At 45.9% G+C, this 21,585-nt stretch overlaps 1 protein-coding gene across 1 annotated transcript in view; it reads left to right on the top strand.

Annotated features, from left to right (window-relative positions):
- MYO7A (myosin VIIA) overlaps positions 1-21,585 on the top strand; it is a 146,286-nt gene that overhangs the window by 84,566 nt on the left and 40,135 nt on the right. Inside the window, 17 exon segments of the mRNA XM_081910242.1 lie at positions 1,470-1,564; positions 4,091-4,175; positions 5,108-5,326; positions 8,354-8,395; positions 8,397-8,453; positions 8,455-8,463; positions 10,097-10,141; positions 10,143-10,307; positions 11,393-11,405; positions 11,408-11,434; positions 11,437-11,511; positions 11,514-11,593; positions 13,021-13,197; positions 14,430-14,519; positions 15,697-15,824; positions 17,816-17,942; positions 19,261-19,380. Coding sequence (XP_081766368.1) covers positions 1,470-1,564; positions 4,091-4,175; positions 5,108-5,326; positions 8,354-8,395; positions 8,397-8,453; positions 8,455-8,463; positions 10,097-10,141; positions 10,143-10,307; positions 11,393-11,405; positions 11,408-11,434; positions 11,437-11,511; positions 11,514-11,593; positions 13,021-13,197; positions 14,430-14,519; positions 15,697-15,824; positions 17,816-17,942; positions 19,261-19,380 — 1,554 coding nt within the window.

The following is a 21,585-nucleotide window of genomic DNA, read 5'->3' as shown; positions in this document are numbered from 1 at the left end:
AATGCCCTCAGTCTCCCTCACTATTAGCATTTAGGATAAATCAAGTAACATTCCTGCTTACTCAGGCAGCTGAGTCCTGTCACCAGCAACCCTTAAAATCGCTTTTAGGTGGTTGCTTTTAGAAGCTTTTAACTGTTTTTTGAAGGTTGTTTGTGGAATTTTAAACTGCTTTGTATTATTATTATTATTATTATTATTATTATTATTATTAACAAAAACAAAAACAATATTTTAATTTATATCCTGCCCATCTGGCTGGGTTTCCCCAGCTACTCTGGGTGGCTTGCAACATACAGTGGTACCTCGGATTTTGAATGTAGTCCGTTCCAGAAGACCGTTCAAGTTCTGAAACATTCAAAAACTGAAAACTAGCCGACAGCTAGGCCTCAGGATCTTGCACTCAGCAGAAGGTGCACGGCATGTTCGATTTCCCAGGCATGTTCGAAAACTGAAGCGTTTACTTCCAGGTTTACGGCATTCGAAAACCAAAATGTTCGTCAGCAGAGACGTTAGAAAACCGAGGTACCACTGTATATAAAAACATAACATCACACATTAAAAAACAAACTATCCTATACAGTCGTACCTCCTCTGGATACGTAAACTTTGGGATGCAAACATGGCAAACCCGGAAGTATTTTTCTGGGTTTCACCACATGCTCATGCACAGAAGCGCTAAACCGCACCACACACATGCGCAGGAATGGTCCTCAGGATGCGGCCAGACCTCCGGAATGGATCCCGTTCACAACTGGAGGTACCACTGTGCAAACAACAAACAAACCAATAAATTTATAACAGCAATACAATAGTTACAGGTAGGTAGCTGTGCTGGTCTGCCATAGTTGAAACAAAATTAAAAAATTCCTTCCAGTAGCGCCTTAGAGACCAACTAAGTTTGTTATTCGTATGAGCTTTCATGTGCATGCACACTTTAGGGAAGCTTTTAATGTTTGATGTATTGCTGTATTTTATTATTTGGTTGGAAGCCACCCAGCCAGATGGGCGGGGTATAAATTATTATTATTATTATTATTATTACGCAATAATAATTACAATAAACAGCTTACAGTTATACCCAAATTAAAATAACCACCAACCCCAACTAAACATTTAACCAGCTCAACAAAAACAAAACAGAGGAACCAAAATTAGAACCATTTAAAACATTTTTTAAAAATTGAGACACTTGCCCCAACCCAAGACTTGTTCCAGCAATGTCCCTCTGGCATCCCATGAGCCTCTTTCACCTGTTCAAGGTGAGTCTGGGCCAGGTGGAAATGGACCTTGCGGCAGGGAGTGGTCTTCCTTCCAGTAGAAGGCCAATGTATTGGTGTTGACGTGTTCGCTGCTGTGAGGGAAGGGCAGGATACGCAATTAATAAGTATATAAGAATAAATGAAATTAATTCCCTGCTATCCTGCGAAGTTCCAGAAGCGAGTGGCCTGCTGATGTGTTCTTCTCCTCAGGATCACCACGATATGCTGCTGGAGATAGAGAGAGACAAGGCCATCACAGACAAGGTCATCCTCATTCAGAAAGTGGTCCGTGGATTTAAGGACAGGTATGAAGCTTAGGCTGGAGACAACAGCTCTCACTAACATTTCTTCTTTTTATTTATAATAAATTTTCATTAGATTTTTCACAGTGATAACACAAACCACAAAGCAAAATGATACACAAAAACAGAAAAAGAAAAGGAAGGAAGAAAGAAGAAAGAAGGGGGACAATAAACAGATAAACAATAACAACAAACGTAATTCTTCACAAATCCAACCTTTTAAACATCTTGGTTGACTTCCTCAAATCCCTCCCTTCTGAGTTTCCTTGTAATTAAAAGTAACAGCTTTCCAATATCATTATTAAACTGAAACAATTTCCAATTATAGTCCATCTTATTTACTTTTCTTAACATTCCAAATCTCATTTATTTAATTATAACTTAATTTAATCCTAGGCCTATTTGTTTCTTTCAAGTAATTTCTAATTTTTTATATTACAATATTTATTCAAATAGTCCTTGAATTTCCTCCAGTCCTCTTGAAACTCCTCTTCTTTCTGGCCGTGGATTCTTCCAGTCAGGTCAGCTAGCTCCGAAAAGTCCATCATCTTCATCTGCCAATCTTCCACTTTTGGTAGTTCTTGTGTTTTCCAATTTTTAGCAAGTCATATACGGGTGGCCGTTGTGGCATACAAAAATAATTTAACATCTTTCTTGGGCAATTCTAAACCTGTTATTCCAAGAAGAAAGGCCTCTGGTTTCTTAATAAATGTATATTTCAACATTTTTTTCAGTTCATTATAAATCTTCTCCCAGAAGTTTTTCACCTTGGGACAAGTCCACCACATATGGAAAAAAGTATCTTCTTTTTCTTTACATTTCCAACAAAGGTTATCACTATTTCTCTCTCACTAACATTTCTTCGTAGTGAAGCCACTGCAGTTCCCGTAGGTAGAAAAAGTGGCAAGGAAGAAAACGGATTTCTTCGTCTTCAGGCAAAGATTATGCATGGGCAGACTTAATGATACTTGGAACGTATTTGTCAAAACCATAGTGATGCGTAGATTAACATATAAAGAATATGTTTACCCATCCACATATATACTGTATAGTTTTGTAGCATTAAGCACATTTTTTGTTATTGCTGTTTTCCCGTTTTTTTAAAAAAATGATTCTAATGTATTCTCTTCCTCTCTTCTTGTTTTCAATTCTTTCCTTTTTCTTCTTTATTCAATTTAATTTACAATAATCATCTCAATTTTATTTTATTTTATTTTTAAAAACAATTAAAAATCCCTGAACTTGCAAAACATCTTTAATCACTCTCCTCCAGAGATCCAGTGTGGTGTAGTGGTTAAGAGCGGAGGACTCATAATCTGGTGAACCGGGTTCGCGTCTCCGCTCCTTGGGCCAGTCACACTTCTTTGAAGTCTCTCAGCCCCACTCACCACACAGAATGTTTGTTGTGGGGGAGGAAGGGAAAGGAGAATGTTAGCCGCTTTGAGACTCCTTAAAGGGAGTGAAAAGCAGGATATCAAATCCAAACTCCTCCTCTTCTTCTTCTTCTTCTTCTTCTTCTTCTTCTTCTTCTTCTTCTTCTTCTTCTTCTTCTTCCTTAACCAGGGAGGGCATGGCATGCAAACAGGGCATCTCTCCACTCTGAACCACTTGGGTTGTTAGCAAACTTGGCCACCTAACTTCTCATCCCTGACTCCAGATCAGTTATGAACAAGTTGAAAAATGCGGGTCCCCAAACCTATCCTCAGGGGACCCCGCTTTCTATATCCCTCATCTATTGGAATGACTGCCTGTTTATTCCTACTACCTTTCCAAAAACAAGGCACAAGATGAAACAGAGAGGCATCCTTTGAATTTTGCGCTAACAGGTTGAGGCTGAATCCTGACAAGACAAAAGTACTGTTTTTGGGGGGACAGGAGGCAGGCAGGTGTTTATACCATTGCGACCTGCCCATCACATCCTGCAACTGCTGGAATTCCAGAAAACTGTTATCCATGCTAGCCGATCGCTGAATAAAACAGACATTGGCAGCGGTAAAAAAAAACAAAACACCACTTCATGGTGGGAGGCAGATAAGAAATCAAATAAATAAATATCCACGTGGAACAGGCCTGTTCCCCTAAAAATGGCTTTGGGGCTAATTGATGAAGTGAGGCCTCTTTCCCTACACCTTTGAGTTAATATGTAAAGGAACGAGTCAGCAAAAACAATTGTTCAGGCTTCTTGCTGAAGAATACATTTCTTACTTGTTCTTTGGACTGTTGTTTCCTGAAAGCGCCTGCTCTCGAAGGTTTGAATTCGGTCAAAGATTACTTCCCTTTTCAGTATCCAAACACCAATGGAGCAATGCTCTAGAGACATTAGGGTACAGTTTGTTTCCTGTTTGTAGTTTTAATGTGAAATCAGAAAGGTGCTTTGAATGAGACTGTGAGCTGTACATGACAATAGAGCGATTGTATTTGTCCACCTTCCTGAGGTAATCCATAAAGAATCGCGTTTCTTTCTGGGTCTGGGCTTAAAAACAAAGAGTGCACTAGAAGAAAAATGGATTGTAACTGTCTCTTCCCCAGGTCCAATTTCCTGAAAGTGAGGAATGCAGCTCTGATGATCCAGCGGACCTGGAGGGGGCATAATTGTCGAAGAAACTACGATGCTGTAAGTACGCCTGAAGCATGCAGGATTCTGGACCGATTGTCTATCCAGAGGCGGAGCAAGCTGATTGAGTGACTGGGGTGGTGCGCATGTCCTGTGCCCAGGGGCGGGGCCAGCTGCCCATGGGGCGGGGCCAGCCAGGGCAGTACACTCCATGGGGCCTCCAAGGAATCTGCCTGTCTCCTCCCACTTAGCCGCCCTATAGCTGAGGAAGAGGCAGTGAGTGAACCGTTTGGGGTAGCACGGAGCCTGTGGGCACCCAAGCCACCGCATCACTCCCAGGAGAGACGCGTGGCTCAGGCGCACTGCAGGCCCTGCAGTGAGTGCTGCCTGGCCTTTTGTCACTCCCCTCAGTGGTGACACCCGGGGTGGATCACCCCCACCGCACCCCCTTCCTTCGTCCCAGTCCCCTGCGTTCTTTGCTTCACCCATGCTACCACTGTTCGCATTAGAGCTCAAAACCACAGAGCTCAGGACTTGCCGATCAGAAGGTCGGCAGTTCGAATCCCCGCAACAGGGTGAGCTCCTGTTGCTCGGTCCCAGCTCCTGCCAACCTAGAAGTTCGAAAGCACGTCAAAGTGCAAGTAGATAAATAGGTACCGTTCTGGCGGGAAGGTAAACGGTGTTTCCATGCGCTGCTCTGGTTTGCCAGAAGCGGCTTAGTCCTGCTGGCCACATGACCCGGAAGCTGTACGTCGGCTCCCTCGGCCAATAAAGTGAGATGAGCGCCACAACCCCAGTGTCGGTCACGACTGGACCTAATGGTCAGGGGTACCTTTACCTTTACCTTAAGGACCCATAGCTTAGTGGAAGAGCATCTGCTTTGAATGCAGAAGGTCACAGGTTCTATCCCCGGGTTAATTTAGATCAGTGCGCGTTATGTCAGTTGTTTGTGCGTAGGAATTGCTCTCTGAATTTCTCCCCCACCCCAACAGATGAGGATCGGCTTCCTGAGGCTGCAAGCCCTCTACCGCTCCCGCAAGCTGCACAAGAGGTACCACATGGCCCGCAAGCGCATCATAGAGTTCCAAGCCAAGTGCCGGGGGTTCTTGGTGCGCAGAGCCTTCCGCCATCGCCTCTGGGCTGTCTTCACCATCCAAGCCTACGCCAGGGGCATGATCGCTCGACGCCTGTATAAGCGGTTGAAGGGAGAGGTAAGTGTGCTTCTTGCGTTGCCCCTAAAGGCCATCCTGAGGCGTATTTCTATTTTTTAAATTTACTAGGGTCTGCTCCCCTGCTTGCTCCACTCGCCAGCCCTGCCTCCCCTCTTTCCCCACACCTGGCCAACCCCAGAGCACCTCCCCCTCCATTAAACATCTCACCTGGGCCACCTGCTTACCCACGCTGCTTGCTCACTCACTCAGTTGCCTGCCTGCTGGTCTGACCTTACACTGAACTGCAGCGTGACGACCACCTTACATGTTTGTTTATATAGAAAGATACCTTATTCATCCTTCACTATAAGGTCCCAAGGTGGGCCACAAAAACATATATCAGTCACAAAAACAAATACAACTGTTCCAAATGGAACAGAAAAATAGTAATTTAATGAAAGAGGTGCATCTCATAAAACAAAAATGCATTTCAGTTCAGCGGAGTATATTGTTGGGAGGGGCTGTGAAGCTGAATGGTGTCTGTGATAGATATTTTAGGTATGGGATATCCTAGGGTTTGATGAGGGCTGGCGTGGTGTTTTAGTTTTAGTACGTTTCCGAGCACAATTCAAAGTATTGGTGCTGACCTTTAAAGCCCTAAACAGCCTTGGTCCAGTAGACCTGAAGGACCGTCTCCACCCCCATTATTCAGCCCGGACGCTGAGAGCCTTCTGGCGGTTCCCTCGCTGCAAGAAACTAAGTTACAGGGAACCAGGCAGAGGGCCTTCTCAGTAGTGGCACCTGCCCTGGGGAACGCCCTCCCCTCAGATGTCAAAGAGAAAAACAACTACCAGATTTTTAGAAGACATCTGAAGGCAGCCCTGTTTAGGGAAGCTTTTAATGTTTAATAGGTTATTGTATTTTAATACTCCTTTGGAAGCCACCCAGAATGACTGGAGAAACCCAGCCAGATGGGCAGGGTATAAATAAATTAGTAGAATCATAGAATCATAGAGTTGGAAGAGACCACAAGGGCCATCGAGTCCAACCCCCTGCCAAGCAGGAAACACCATCAGAGCACTCCTGGCATATGGTTGTCAAGCCTCTGCTTAAAGACCTCCAAAGAAGGAGACTCCACCACACTCCTTGGCAGCAAATTCCACTGTCGAACAGCTCTTACTGTCAGGAAGTTCTTCCTAATGTTTAGGTGGAATCTTCTTTCTTGTAGTTTGGATCCATTGCTCCGTGTCGCTTCTCTGGAGCAGCAGAAAACAACCTTTCTCCCTCCTCTATGTGACATCCTTTTATATATTTGAACATGGCTATCATATCACCCCTTAACCTCCTCTTCTCCAGGCTAAACATGCCCAGCTCCCTTAGCCGTTCCTCATAAGGCATCGTTTCCAGGCCTAGTAGTAGTAGTACTTAGTGTTGAACTAGGACCTGGAGGAGCCAGGTTCTGTGACCCACTTGGTCACAGAACCGTAGAATTGTACAGTTGGAAGGGGCCCAAGGGTCATCTAGTCCAACCCCCTGCAATGAAGGAATCACAGCTAACCCACTCCTCCTGGTACCCACTCCTCAGTCTCCAGTCAAGTCCCTGACATCTGCCCCCACTTCATGGGTGATTCCCGCCCCCGAAAACAAAATTGTTTTCCATTCCACCAGGGGAAAGATATTGAGTTTACATACCTTCTCTCCACCGGAGAGAAAATTAGTTGGGGAAAGGAGACTTTGGGTGCTCAGATGGTTTGTGGGGAAAGTATGCCCCCGCCCACTACAGTTGTCATCAAATGCCAAGTCACCACAGCCTTCATTTCATATGTCTCCTGCCTCATATCTTTTTTAAAAAATGATTTTTTATTAAATTTCCCACTTTTATCACGATCACATTTTGTTGCATAATTCTATAACTCTATAAGAGCATCGACCTCCTTCCCTCCCCCTTTCCGACTTCTACACATCTTTCTGTATATTTCGCATTTCTATAAAGCCACTCCCGACATAAGGAGGGGGTGGTTGCGGGCTCACACCCCACCTACAGCCTCGCGAGGCTGGCTGCAGCCCCGCGGGACTTGGGAATCCCGGGATTCATCATTCACCGCGCCAGCCAATCGGCTGGCGGCGGGGGCGGGCTTAGAAGAGTGCATTTAAGGTCGGGGCAGCCCGTGCTCGCCCCTTTCTTTGCTTTCTTTTCTTTCTTTCTTTTCTTTCTATAATCACGTTTACCTATCTTATTATAACTTTTCACCTTGTTATCGGTAAATCTGTTCCTTATATTTACATTACAAAACATTTCAGTTCAAACCTACAAACGTTTTCAGATGTTTACAATTAGTATAAATTTGTTCCAGTCCTTTCGAAACAGTTCGTCACGCTGATTCCGGATCTTCCCCATCAACCTGGCCATCTCTACATACTCCACCATCTTCGCCTGCCAATCTTCCAGTGTTGGAAGTTCCTGCTCTTTCCATTTTTGTTCATTTCATATGTCTCCTGCCTCATATCTAGCTTGTTCTCCCTGGTTGCCATTTACCTTCTAAACTGCAGGCTGGGTAATGAATGGAGCAACCCATTCAAGCAGTGCTTCTTGACTAGGACCCTCGTACCTACGGGACCGCCTCTCCCGATATGGACCGCACGGAGGACCTTAAAGTCCATTTTGCAACATCCTAGAGGTCCCGGGCCCTAAGGAAGTCAGATTAGCCTCAACCAGAGCAGGGCCTTTTCAACACTGGCTCCAGCCTGGTGGAACGCTCTGTCTCATGAGACCAGGGCCCTGTGGGATCTGATTTCTTTCTGCAGGGCCTGCAAGTTGTTCCACCTGGCCTTTGGCTTAGAGTCAGTTTGATCCCCCCCCTTTTTTTCCCCTTTCTCCTCCTATGATGAGATTGCTCCCTAATTGTTTTAATGTTGCATCTTAATCTTTTAAATTGTATTTTAATCAACTTGTTTTTATTATTGGTTGTTAGCCGCCCTGAGCCCGGTCTTGGCTGGGGAGGGCGGGATATAAATAAAAATGTATTATTATTATTATTATTATTATTATTATTATTATTATTATTATTCTGAATTTCCTTTCCCCAGTACCGCCGCCGCTTGGAAGCAGAAAAACTCCGCCTCCTGGAAAGAGGAACGCCTGAGGAAGGAGATGAGTGCCAAGAAAGCGAAAGAGGAAGCGGAAAAGAAAACACCAAGTGGGTTGACGCTTATGCTCTGTGTCCCTTTTTTTATGGCGCCAGAATCCACCATTCCTGGGTGTCCCTAGGTCTCTCATTAGTTGGCACAGCCCTTAAGAACTTGGGACCAGAAGAAGAGTTTGGATTTGATATCCCGCTTTATCACTACCCAAAGGAGTCTCAAAGTGGCTAACATTCTCCTTTCCCTTCCTCCCCCACAACAAACGCCCTGTGAGGTGAGTGGGGCTGAGAGACTTCAGAGAAGTGTGACTGGCCCAAGGTCACCCAGCAGCTGCATGAACTAGTGAAGAAAGGACATTTTTATTGCTTACTACTTGCGTATTGAAATTTTCTTTACAAAACAGTACAAGGGTCTTCTGGAGGCACGGACAGTTGTGTGATTCTGTGGCTCTCCAGATGTTTCCGGACTCCAGGGCCCTCCATCCCTAACCATTGGTCATGCTGGCTAATGCATATGGGAGTTAGAATCCAACTGCTGCTAGATAGCACCAGGTTTCCCTCTCAACTTAATAAAATATCAAGTTTGCCGAAACTTTCCTTAACCAGTAGCACTGGACCCTTCTGCCCTGTTGTCTGCAATTTGGTTTCACTGCTTTAAATGGTTTTAGCACGAATTTTCCCTACTGCAAACTGCTTTGAGATTTCTTTGTTGCTATTTTTATCAATAAACAAAATACACCAAATATAAAGAGCATGAAGAAATACTGTTACAGCAGGTTGAAAGTAGCATAAGGTTGGGATTCTTATTCCAAAACAGTATAAAAACACCCACCCAATTTTCCATTGTTCTGTTAGGCTGATTTATATTATTCTTTGTAGTAAGCTAGCTTAATCATATTACTATGGTCAAACTTTTTCAGTCCGTTCAGATATCATAAGAGATATGCCCCCTCCTCATTTCTGAGCTATTTTTAAATTTATTTTAATGTAAGCAGTAATTCTCTCCTCCCCCCCCAATAATCTTTATTAGTTTTTAAATTAGATACCCCACATACACATATTGTATTACATTTTACATTTATACTTGCTCTTCAGAGCTGACTTCCCTCCTTCCTTCTTTTGGTTTTTTATATCACATATAATTTTATCGCATTATTTTCTTCCATTTTATATATTGTTATTCATTTTCCATATTTGTCCATAGTGTATCCATAAACAAACAAGTCCTAACGTTTAAACAATTATTGTTGTCTGCTTGTTTTCATTTACCACTACTGTTAGTTATATTCGTTTCCTTATACATTTTGCTTCTTATTTTCATTATCCATCACTTTTCTTAATCTTCCCGTTATGAGGTTTGTTTCCAATTCTGCTGGTTTTACTATTTCAACTTATCTTTCCTAGATACAACATACACTTCCCCCATTCTTTTTGAAATGTTTTCTTGCCCTGCTGTTGAATTTCCCCTGTTAGTTTGGCTATTTCTGCATATCCCCTTCTGTCGCCATTCTTCTACTGTTGGCAATTTCTGCTGTTTCCAATGGCAGTGCCATTGATTTGCCTAGATCATTGTCTCTTGGCAAGAAATGGTGGCCCCGGGATTTTGTGTTGCGACGAGTGAGCAAAAGCTTTGCCTGGCGCCCCTGTGCCTCTTGGATCCTGGTTACTCATTGCCACAGTTCTCTCTTAGATACGCCTGGCCCAGCTGGCTCGGGAAGACGCAGAAAGGGAAGTAAAAGGAAAAAGAAGAAGCGCGGCGCAAGAAGGAGCTCTTGCAGAAAATGGAAAGGCCCCGAAACGAACCCGTCAACGACTCCGACATGGTGGACAAAATGTTTGGCTTCCTGGGAACCACGTCGTCTTTTCCTGGCCAAGAAGGGCAGGCCCCCAATGGGTTTGAGGTAACTGGAAGGAGACATTAACACACACACACACCCCGCACTCCATATCACGGCTCTGCTAGCATGTTTAGAAGCAGCTTCCCCAACTTGGTGCCCTCCAGATGTTTGGGACTACAATTGACATCTTCCCAATCCAGCACAGAGTTGGGGCGATGCTGGTTTAGAGAAGCAATGTATCAAATTACCGTACTTTTCCATGTATAAGACTATGCTTTTTCCTTTAAAAATCCTACTAAGAAGTGGGGGTCGTCTTATACATGGGTAGCGCATATGGTGGGCGTTTGAATGGTCGCTGCCGAGGCTGTCAGCGGCTATTGTGCTTTTTATTGGTCGCTGCATCAATGGGTGGTGCTGATTGGCTGACGCTCTGGCAGCTGTGCGGGTGATTGGCAGCTTCTGCCGGCGATGGGACAGACGGGAGGTGGATTTAGCGATCCCTGTGTGTGAGCGATTTTCGGCAATCCCCCCCTAAAAAAAAGCAAAACAACCCTGGGTAATCCCCCCCAAAAGTTCAACAACTCTCGGCAACCCTCCGCAAGAAAAGTTCAACAACCCTGTGCCATCTCCTCCCATTTTCTTAAATTTGAGTCCCCCAAAATAGTTGGCGACTTATACATGGGGGCGTCTTATACACGGAAAAGTACAGTAAGCCTAGGAAGGAAGAGCGTACCCCAAAATTGCAGCATCTTCTCCCAGCCCAAAAGCCATCCAGAGTTGATTTGCAGTTAGGCTCAGCTTTTTTTGTTGTTGCGAAGGTGATTTGTGGGGAGTGGAGAGAGGCAACATCGCGTGTGGGACGTCATGACGTCGGGAAGAGCTGGTGGCCACATGGCTTCAGTGGCCGGCGGCTCCTCCTCTTCCTCCTCCTAGCACCACCACCGGCAGAAGGGAGAGGAGGAAAAGGAGTTGGCCACTGGAACCGCACTGCGTTCTGCTACACGTTTCGCCTCCACGCTTTTTGGACCTTGGAGGGGCCCAGCCCACACACCCAAATTATTCAGGGGGCCCAAAAGGGTCAGCTCCCAAGAGCTGGCGCCCCTGACCCAGACTGAACCAGGTTAAATCTCCGCTGGTTCCCTCCCCAGGATCTCGAGAGGGCACAAAGGAGTTGGAGGAAGACGACCTCGAAACAGCTTGCCCTTGCCAGAAGAGGAGGAGGAAGACCTCTCGGAGTACAAATTCGCCAAGTTTGCTGCTACGTACTTCCAGGCACGACCACGCAAACCTACATACGCCGGCCCCTGAAGCAGCCACTCCTGTACCACGAGGATGAGGGAGACCAGCTGGTGAGTATGTGTGAACAGCCCTGGAGAAGAGCAGTAATGGTTGCGTGGTGAGTTCCCGCCTCCCCCCAGTGGATATAAAGACACATGACACAGATATTTAAGGTTAATGGGCTAAATATGGCCACAACTTTATAGGGTACAGGTGATGAGCGGTATTGGCTTAGGCATTGGTCCTAACCGACTGTCCGGCTTCAGCCTATTCACTTGAAGTCCGGGAAGGGTTAACCACCAGTAGGGGGAGTCCTGCTGATGCACATCAACTTGGAACTCCCCCGGGGTCACCACTAGGGGGCGTGCCTTAGGCCCTCACCTCCCTAGGCTTCGGAGAGGGCCACGCCCCCCAGAATCCTTTATCGGACTACCCTTCAATATGAGGGCAGGTGATGGCGTTACCTCCCTCTTCCATCTACCAAGCAATACCAATGCCTAACTGCCAATACCAAGGAAGTTGTGACGATTTGCTACGAGGTAGGTGAAAAACCAAGTGGCTGGTGCCAATTTGCCAAGTGGAAAAATTCCTACCAGGCCCCTCAACAGCGACCAACCAAGGTCCATAGCAAGGTCAAAGATGAAAAACCTTAAAGGGCGGGAGGGTGGAAAACAGGAGCAGCTGGAAGTGGCAAAGAGGGTGATCCCAGGCCACCACCTGCGTTAAATGGAGCTGGCCACGCCCCCCAGGCCAGCCGATTGGCTGGCCAGGGGATGATGCGATCGGGATTCCCTCAATCGCGCGGAGGCTGAGAGCCAGCCCCCGCACGCATGGTGGGAGGGTGAAGCCCACAACCCCACCTCCTTTCTACGTCGGAAGTGGCTTTGTGTTAACTAGCCCTCTGAAACCAGTAGTGGTTGTGTGAACTGGCCCTGTGAATCTTACCTGATTTTGTTCACTCCTGGTTTTCCCTGCAAGCTTTATTCGCTCAGTTGTGAGTCCTGGAAGACCTGCTCCCTGCCTTGCGTGCTTTTTTTCCCACCTGGCCTGGGAGGACAGGACCTGGACTGACTCCAGCTACGAAATCTGAGACTGCTGAGCAGAATATTAGCCTGGGAGGGTGTTGGAGAGGGGCATTGTCGCTGTTAATTTTTTGTATCTTTGATCTTATGATTTATGTGGGACTTGTTCAATTTGATTGTGTACTTCTTGAAATTTTGTTAATTGCTTGTGCGTACTTTTGTCATTTTTTTAGTCGCATGGCTTTTTAATATTTTGCAAGCTGCTTATAGCACAGTTCTAACGTTGGAAAGGGGGCATACAAATAAAACGACTGATTGATTTCAGCAGTCTAATTTAGAAGGGAGGGGAAAGGCTGTTGTTGAAGAAAGTATGGAAGTCAGAATCCTTGGTGATCCCATTTGGAGATCTGCCTCTTCCTGCCCCAGCAAGGATAACTGACAAATTGATGATTACGCTTCTTTTTTAAAAACAACAGGCAGCACTTGCGGTGTGGATTACGATTCTTCGGTTCATGGGTGACCTTCCTGAGCCCAAATACCACACAGCAATGAGCGATGGCAGCGAGAAAATCCCGGTGATGACCAAAATTTATGAGACCCTGGGGAAGAAGACGTACAAAAAAGAACTTCAAGCTCTGCAAGGCGAAGCAGAGGTAAGCGGCAGGGTAGCAGAAATGTGTTTAATACCAGTGGATGATATAAAGGAGGAGTTAAATGAATAAAAAACAACCTATTAGAATTTAAGGAGCCACAAGACTCCCTGCTGTAGTCACTGAGAATTTAGTTCACAAATTGCAAGTTGAGATCTCAGTTTTTATCTAAGGTTGAATTTCATTTTGCTGATTCTTTCTATGGTGGTCTTTTGTATGGGTGAGGTATAAATGATAAAGTTGTTGTTGTTGTTGTTCCCTCGGCCAATAAAGCGAGATAAGCGCCGCAACCCCAGAGTCGGTCATGACTGGACCTAATGGTCAGGGGTCCCTTTACCTTTGAATGCACAGGGACATGGGTGGCGCTGTGGGTTAAACCACAGGGCCTAGGACTTGCCGATCAGAAGGTCGGTGGTTCGAATCCCCGCGACGGAGTGAGCTTCCGTTGCTCGGTCCCTGCTCCTGCACGTCAAAGTGCAAGTAGATAAATAGGTACCGCTCTGGCGGGAAGGTAAACGGCGTTTCTGTGCATTGCTCTGGTTCGCCAGAAGTGGCTTAGTCATGATGGCCACGTGACCCGGAAGCTGTAAAGCGAGATGAGTCGGCCACAATTGGACCTAATGGTCAGGGGTCCCTTTACCTTTTAATGCACTTTGACGTTCTGGTTGTGATGCACTCTACAGACATAATATTGAGAGCCTTTTCTCCTTTTGTGGTGCTAATCTCCACATCCAAAGAGAAACCCAAGAAACTATTATTGGCACATTTATAAGGTTCTGCATTTTAAAAATTGGAAGCACTGTATTTATTTTTTTTATCTTGTCCTATTTCGTGGCAAACCTAAGAGGCGCATGGTGTTCTCATTTTACTGACCAGGGAGGTGAGGATCATCTCAGTGCCCTGTGCAAGACTTCTTAAATGACTTGGGAAGCAATCGCTTTTTGCAGCCTCACTTTCCCAAATCTGCAAAACAGGGGTGCCAGCTGCCCTGCAGGGTTGGCATAATTCGAACCCAGACCTCCCAAACCCATGCACAGCACTGCGTTGTGCACATGGAATCAGTTCTCTCGAGCTCAGTTGGCAGACCGTGGGACTTGTCATCTCAGGGCTGTGAGTTTGAGCCCCACGTTGGGCAAAGGTTTCCTGCATTTCTAGGGGGTTGGTCTAGATGACCCTTGAGGTCCCTTCCAGCTCTACAGTTCTATGAAATAAGACTGTTCCTCTTGCCTTTGTAGAGCGCTCACATAGACAGCCACAAGAAGAACAGCGTGCGGCACAAGCTGGTCTCCTTGACCCTCAAGAAGAAATCCAAGCTCACCGAAGAGGTGAGCAATAGTTCTTTCCAGCATGGAAAGCGCAAGTTCTCTGGTAGCAGTTCAACATCTGGACCCCTTGGTCAGCTGCCATGGCTCCCAATGCCCTGGCAGGGCCCATCAGCACATACCCAGGGATGCCACTTGGATACAGGCTGGGTGTCCATCAATATGCGGATGATACCCAGCTCTACCTCTCTTTCAAATCGGAACCAGTGAAGGTCCTGTGTGAGTGTCTGGAGGCGGTTGGAGGATGGAGGCTAACAGATTGAGGTTGAATCCTGACAAGACAGAAGTACTCTTTTGGGGGGACAGGAGGTGGGTGGGTGTGGGGGACTCCCTAGTCCTGAATGGGGTAACTGTGCCCCTGAAGGACCAGGTGCGCAGCCTGGGAGTCATTCTGGACTCACACCTGTTCTTGGAGGCGCAGGTCAATTCTGTGTCTAGGGCAGCTCTCTACCAGCTCCATCTGGTATACAGGATGAGACCCAACCTGCCCTCACTGTCTCACAGGAATGGTGCATACTCTAGTTATCTTTCTCTTGGACTATTGCAATGCGCTCTATGTGCTCAATGCGCCACTACCAAGAAGGCCCTCTGCCTGGTTCCCTGTAACTTGGCTTCTCGCAATGAGGGAACCGCCAGAAGGCCCTTGGCGCTGGACCTCAGTGTCCGGGCAGAACAATGGGGGCTCCTTCTGGTCTACTGGGCCGAGGCCGTTTAGGGCTTTCAAGGTCAGCACCGACACTTTGAATTGTGCTCAGAAACATACTGGGAGCCAATATAGGTCTTTCAGGACTGGTGTTATGCTGTCTCGGCAGCCGCCCCCCAGTCACCAGTCTAGCTGCCGCATTCTGGATTAATTGCAGTTTCTGGGTCACCTTCAAAGGTAGCCCCATGTAGAGCGCATTGCAGTAGTCCAAGCGGGAGATAACTATGCAAGACTATGCAGAAATCAGCACCTTGGAGAGAGGGCAAGGGGTGGTTTCAGGACCATGGAGAGTGCTCCTGCAGCTGAGATCAAGCATCCAAGTTGCCTCAGCAATGTCCCGGCTGTATATTAGAGCAGAGCTAGGTTGTCAAGGTCCCTACCCCTCAGTCTGTATGTGGGTGGGAGTTAGGGAGGGAGGGACGATGCCTCGTTCACACATCTCACAGGTTAACTCCTTCCCTCCCTCTGTTTTGTTAGGTGACCAAGCGTCTTCACGATGGTGAGTCCACCGTCCAAGGCAACAGCATGCTAGAGGACCGGCCTACCTCAAATTTGGAAAAGCTCCATTTCATTATTGGTAATGGCATCCTCAGGCCAGCATTAAGGTTAGATATTAGTATGAAAAAGAAGAAACATTCTGTATGGGCGTTAAAATGGTCACCGAGACTTCTCTAGGGATGATGGGGGAAGAATTAGATTCAGTTTGCATTTAAAGGAGAAACTTCGTAATTCACACTTTCTGAAACAATATGCAAACTGAAACAGACGGCCTTTGAAATTTGCATGTTTCCAAATACAGTGGTGCCTCGCAAGACGAAATTAATCCGTTCCGTGAGGCTCTTCGTATAGCGGTTTTTTCGTCTTGCGAAGCAAGCCCATTGACAGCTTAGCGGATTAGCGCTACAGCTGTCAAGCGGCTTCCAGCGATCAGCTGTTAAGCGGCTTATCAGCGGAACAGCTGATAAGCGGCTTAGCGGCTTAAGAAAAGGGCGAAAAAAGCGAAAAAAACCCGCGGGGGGATGCAAGATTTTTTTCGTCTTGCGAAGCAACCCCATAGGGGAATTCGTTTTACGAAGCGCCTCCAAAACGGAAAACCCTTTCGTCTAGCGGGTTTTTCGTCTTGCAAGGCGTTCGTCTTGCGGGGCACCACTGTATTGCAAAGCAGTTTTCCCACAATGTAATGTGTGCAAAGATGTGCAGATGGAGGTAAAGAGTGCCTAAAAATGCATTATATGACAGAAAATGGCATTGCTAATATGTGTACATTAGGCAAAATTGCATATGCAAATGTTAGGAATAATTTGCACTGCAATGCTGATAAATTTTTCATGAGGATTCACACTTTCTGAATCAAACTGTGATCTGAAACACAGCTAGCCTTCAAAATTTCCCATTTATCCAAATTTTGTGATGCAGTTCTCCTCCAAGCAAATAATGTGTATGAATGGATAGATAGATAGATAGATAGATGGTAGATAGATGATAGATAGATAGATAGATAGATGATAGATAGATAGATAGATAGATAGATAGATAGATAGATATAGATAAATATAGATAGATAGATAGATGATAGATAGATAGATAGAGATAGATATAGATATAGATAGATTGATAGATGATTGATAGATAGATGATAGATATAGTTGATGGAGAGAGAGAGAGAAATGATAGATATAGATGATATAGATAGATAGATGATAGATATAGATAGATAGATAGATAGATAGATAGATGATAGATAGATAGATAGATAGATAGATAGATAGATAGATAGATAGATAGATTGATAGATAGATGATAGATAGATAGATAGATGATAGATAGATGGTAGATGATAGATAGATAGATATAGATAGATGATAGATAGATAGATAGATAGATAGATAGATAGATAGATAGATAGATGATAGATGATAGATGATAGATAGATAGATATAGATAGATGATAGATAGATATAGATAGATGATAGATATAGATAGATGATAGATAGGGTGTGTGTGTGTGTGTGTGTGTTTGTGTGTTTGTTTGTTTGTTTTTAAAAATACACATATTGCTGGGAAGTAACCTTAAAAATGTGAAGGGATTGCTATCAAAAATGCATATATTATTAGAAGCTTGCACCAAAATTCATGAGGACTTTAAAAATAAAAACCTTAAACTGATGCAGAAATGTGGAGAAGTATAGATTGGAAAAATTGGCAGATTTGTCCGTCTCTTCAAGTATCTTATACACTATCCCAACTGGGATCTCCAAAAAGAGACTTTCGTGCCCTGTTCTTCTGCAACCTCTGTGGGGGTTTTCCGTATTTGATCCTCCCAAGTTAGCTTTCTCCAACCCGGTGCCCTCCAGATGCTCCTGAACTTTAACTCCCATCAGCCCCAGTCAGCACAGCGAATGGACAAGGCTGATGGGTATTGCACCTGGAGGACCTCAAGATGGGGACGGCTGAGCCAAGCGATGCTCTGTCCACTGTTTCCACCTGTATATAAGCCTGTCTGCAAGAAGCGCTTCTCCTTAGCTCTTGCAAATGGATTCTGTCTGTGGGGGAACTTGAGAGTTATGATCCAAACGTACCACTCTTCCTCTGCCAGGGATGAAATTTATTGCCAGATCTGCAAACAGCTGACCCAGAACCCTTCCAAAAGCAGCCATGCCCGAGGGTGGATCCTCGTCTCCTTGTGTGTGGGCTGCTTCGCCCCTTCAGAAAAGTTTGTCAAGGTAATGTTGGATCTTGGTTGGAATTGTTGTTCTACCAGAGAAGAATGGCAGGTGAAGTTGATGGACTATGCCGGAATAATCAGAAAATGACCGGAAGAATCAGAAATCAGGAAAACCAACATTTTTATAAGGAATGGGGGGAAATTTATAACTTATCTTTGTAAGACCATTGTAAACAGTTAAAATCGTTAGTAGGATAGCGGGGCGGGCTGGTGTGGAGGACTCCCTGGTCCTGAATAGGGTAACTGTGCCCCTGAAGGACCAGGTATGCAGCCTGGGAGTCATTTTGGACTCACAGCTGTCCACGGAGGCGCAGGTCAATTCTGTATCCAGGGCAGCTGTTTACCAGCTCCATCTGGTACACAGGATGAGACCCTACCTGCCTGCGGACTGTCTCGCCAGAGTGGTGCATGCTCTGGTTATCTCTCGCTTGGAGTACTGCAATGCGCTCTACGTGGGGCTACCTTTGAAGGTGACTCGGAAACGACAACTAATCCAGAATGCGGCAGCTAGACTGGTGACTGGGGGGCGGCCGCCGAGACCACATAACACTGGTCTTGAAAGACCTACATTGGCTCCCAGTACATTTCCGAGCATAATTCAAAGTGCTGGTGTTGACCTTTAAAGCCCTAAACGGCCTCGGCCCAGTATACCTGAAGGAGCGTCTCCACCCCCATCGTTCTGCCTGGACGCTGAGGTCCAGCGCCGAGGACCTTCTGGCGGTTCCCTCATTGCGAGAAGCAAAGCTACAGGGAGCCAGGCAGAGGGCCTTCTTGGTAGTGGCGCCCGCCCTGTGGAACGCCCTCCTAACAGATGTCAAAGCAATAAATAACTACCTGACATTCAGAAGACATCTTAAGGCAGCCCTGTTCAGGGAAGTTTTTAATCTGTGATATTTTACTGTATTTTTGGTTTCTATGGAAACCCAGCCAGATGGGCGGGGTACAAATAATAAATTATTATCATTATTATTATAGGATAGAAATTTCACTTGTAGTTTGTTGGTGAATTCTGCATACAACGGAGAGGTATAAGATTTGGATAAAAGATGCAGGAGGAAATGATTAATCATAGGATCCACAAAGGGGAAGAGATTCCTTGGAATCTTGTTTTTATTATTTATGTTTGATATATGACTGTAAAAGTTTAATCTGAAAAAACAAATAAATGAAATTCAAGAAGACTACTCAACTCAAATTCAAGAAGCATGAAATAAAAAAAAATCTAATATTTAAAAACATAGTGCTGCCAACTGTGTTTCTGAATGTTTGAAAGCCATGTGGAAGTTCTCATTGCCGTCTTTTGTCTTGGTGTACAGTATTTAAGGAACTTCATCAATGGAGGGCCTCCAGGTTATGCTCCATATTGTGAAGAGAGGCTCAGAAGGACGTTTGCCAATGGGACAAGAACTCAGCCGCCAAGCTGGCTGGAACTTCAGGTAAAGCGTGCTTGATTTATGTAAGCCTTATTGCAAGAGCCCAATATAATCAGTAAGGCAATGTTTTCTTCCATGAAAACAAAAGCACTCTTGAGGGGATAAACATCAGAAAGTTAATATTTTCAGAACCTTTGTTTTTCTTTAAGTCCCCATCTGCATTATACATTTAAAGCAGTCTTGTACCACTTTAAACAATCATTTGTTGTTGTCGTTTAATCGTTTAGTCGTGTCTTTGTTACCCCATGGACCAGAGCACGCCAGGCACTCCTGTCTTCCACTGCCTCCTGCAGTTTGGTCAAACTCATGCTGGTAGCTTCGAGAACACTGTCCAACCATCTCATCCTCTGTCGTCCCCTTCTCCTTGTGCCCTCCATCTTTCCCAACATCAGGGTCTTTTCCAGGGAGTCTTCTCTTCTCATGAGGTGGCCAAAGTACTGGAGCCTCAGCTTCAGGATCTGTCCTTCCAGTGAGCACTCAGGGCTGATTTCCTTCAGAATGGAGGTTTGATCTTCTTGCAGTCCATGGGACTCTCTAGAGTCTCCTCCAGCACCATAATTCAAAAGCATCAATTCTTCGGTGATCAGCCTTCTTTATGGTCCACCTCCATAGGCGCCGACTCCATGGGGCCTGAGGGGGCCCGAGCCCCCTCAAAAATTCGTTTGGGGGGGCTCCGCCCCCCCAATAATTTAAAAAAATTATTGAGCGAATGTGTGGTCCCTGGAGCCGCAGCGCAGCGGCAAAAATCAGGGAAAAATAAGATCGGGCGGTTGGTCGGGCGGGCGAGGGAAGGCAGAAGCATTCTGCCTCAGGGTCTTACTGCCCACCCGCTTCTCTTGCTGCGTTTGCTCAAACTCAAGAAAGAGCAGGGAATCCCCTGCCGTCCTGGCAAGCAGAGGGTTAAGGAAAGCATCGACTCCTAATTCTTTCCTAGTCACACTGCGTGCAGGCTCCAGCCCACCACCACCTCAAACATGCAGGTGGGAGAGAGAGAGAGAGGGCTGGCTTGGGGGGGGGACCTTTGCCTTCCTTTCCTCCCCCCCACCCCGTTAAACTCCTCCCCTGCATTCTTAGCCAGCTGCTTCTCCGCACACCCCTCTTGTGCTTCTTGTCCCTTCTGTGTTTTTCCTTCCCTCCCCATTTAAAACGTGGTGACAAAGCACGGATCCACATGGATCCTCAGGATTTTTGCATTGGGTCACCCCAAATTCACCATCAGATCACATTACATGTCCATGGCTACAGTCTGTACCAAAAAAAACACGCACCCACTGTTGCCTGGGGCTGCAATGGTGCAAAAACATGGTTACAAAGCATGGATCCACAGGATCTTTGCACTGGGTCACCCCAAATTCACCATCAGATAACATAGCATGTCCATGGCTACAGCCTGCACCAAAAAAATCACACACCCACTGTGGCCTGGGGCCACAATGGTGCAAACACGTGGTTACAAACCACGGATCCACATGGATCCTCAGGATTTTTGCATTGGGTCACCCCAAATTCACCATCAGATAACATAGCATGTCCATGGCTACAGCCTGCACCAAAAAAATCACGCACCCACTGTGGCCTGGGGCCACAATGGTGCAAACACGTGGTTACAAACCACGGATCCACATGGATCCTCAGGATTTTTGCATTGGGTCACCCCAAATTCACCATCAGATAACATAGCATGTCTATGGCTACAGCCTGCACCAAAAAAATCACGCACCCACTGTGGCCTGGGGCCACAATGGTGCAAAAACGTGGTTACAAAGCACGGATCCACATGGATCCTCAGGATTTTTCCATTGGGTCACCCCAAATTCACCATCAGATAACATAGCATGTCCATGGCTACATCTTGCACCAAAAAAATCACGCACCCACTGTTGCCTAGGGTCACAATGGTGCAAAAACGTGGTTACAAAGCACGGATCCACATGGATCCTCAGGATTTTTGCATTGGGTCAGCCCAAATTCACCATCAGATCACATAGCATGTCCATGGCTACATCTTGCACCAAAAAAATCACGCACCCACTGTTGCCTAGGGTCACAGTGGTGCAAAAATGTGGTTACAAAGCACGGATCCACATGGATCCTCAGGATTTTTGCATTGGGTCAGCCCAAATTCACCATCAGATCACATAGCATGTCCATGGCTACATCTTGCACCAAAAAAATCACGCACCCACTGTTGCCTAGGGTCACAGTGGT

Source organism: Podarcis melisellensis (assembly GCF_964234715.1).
Source record: "Podarcis melisellensis genome assembly, chromosome: 4".
In the NCBI taxonomy this organism is placed as follows: domain Eukaryota; kingdom Metazoa; phylum Chordata; class Lepidosauria; order Squamata; family Lacertidae; genus Podarcis; species Podarcis melisellensis.
Note: the sequence above shows the minus strand (reverse complement) of the source record. Positions and strands in the feature narration are given on the sequence as shown.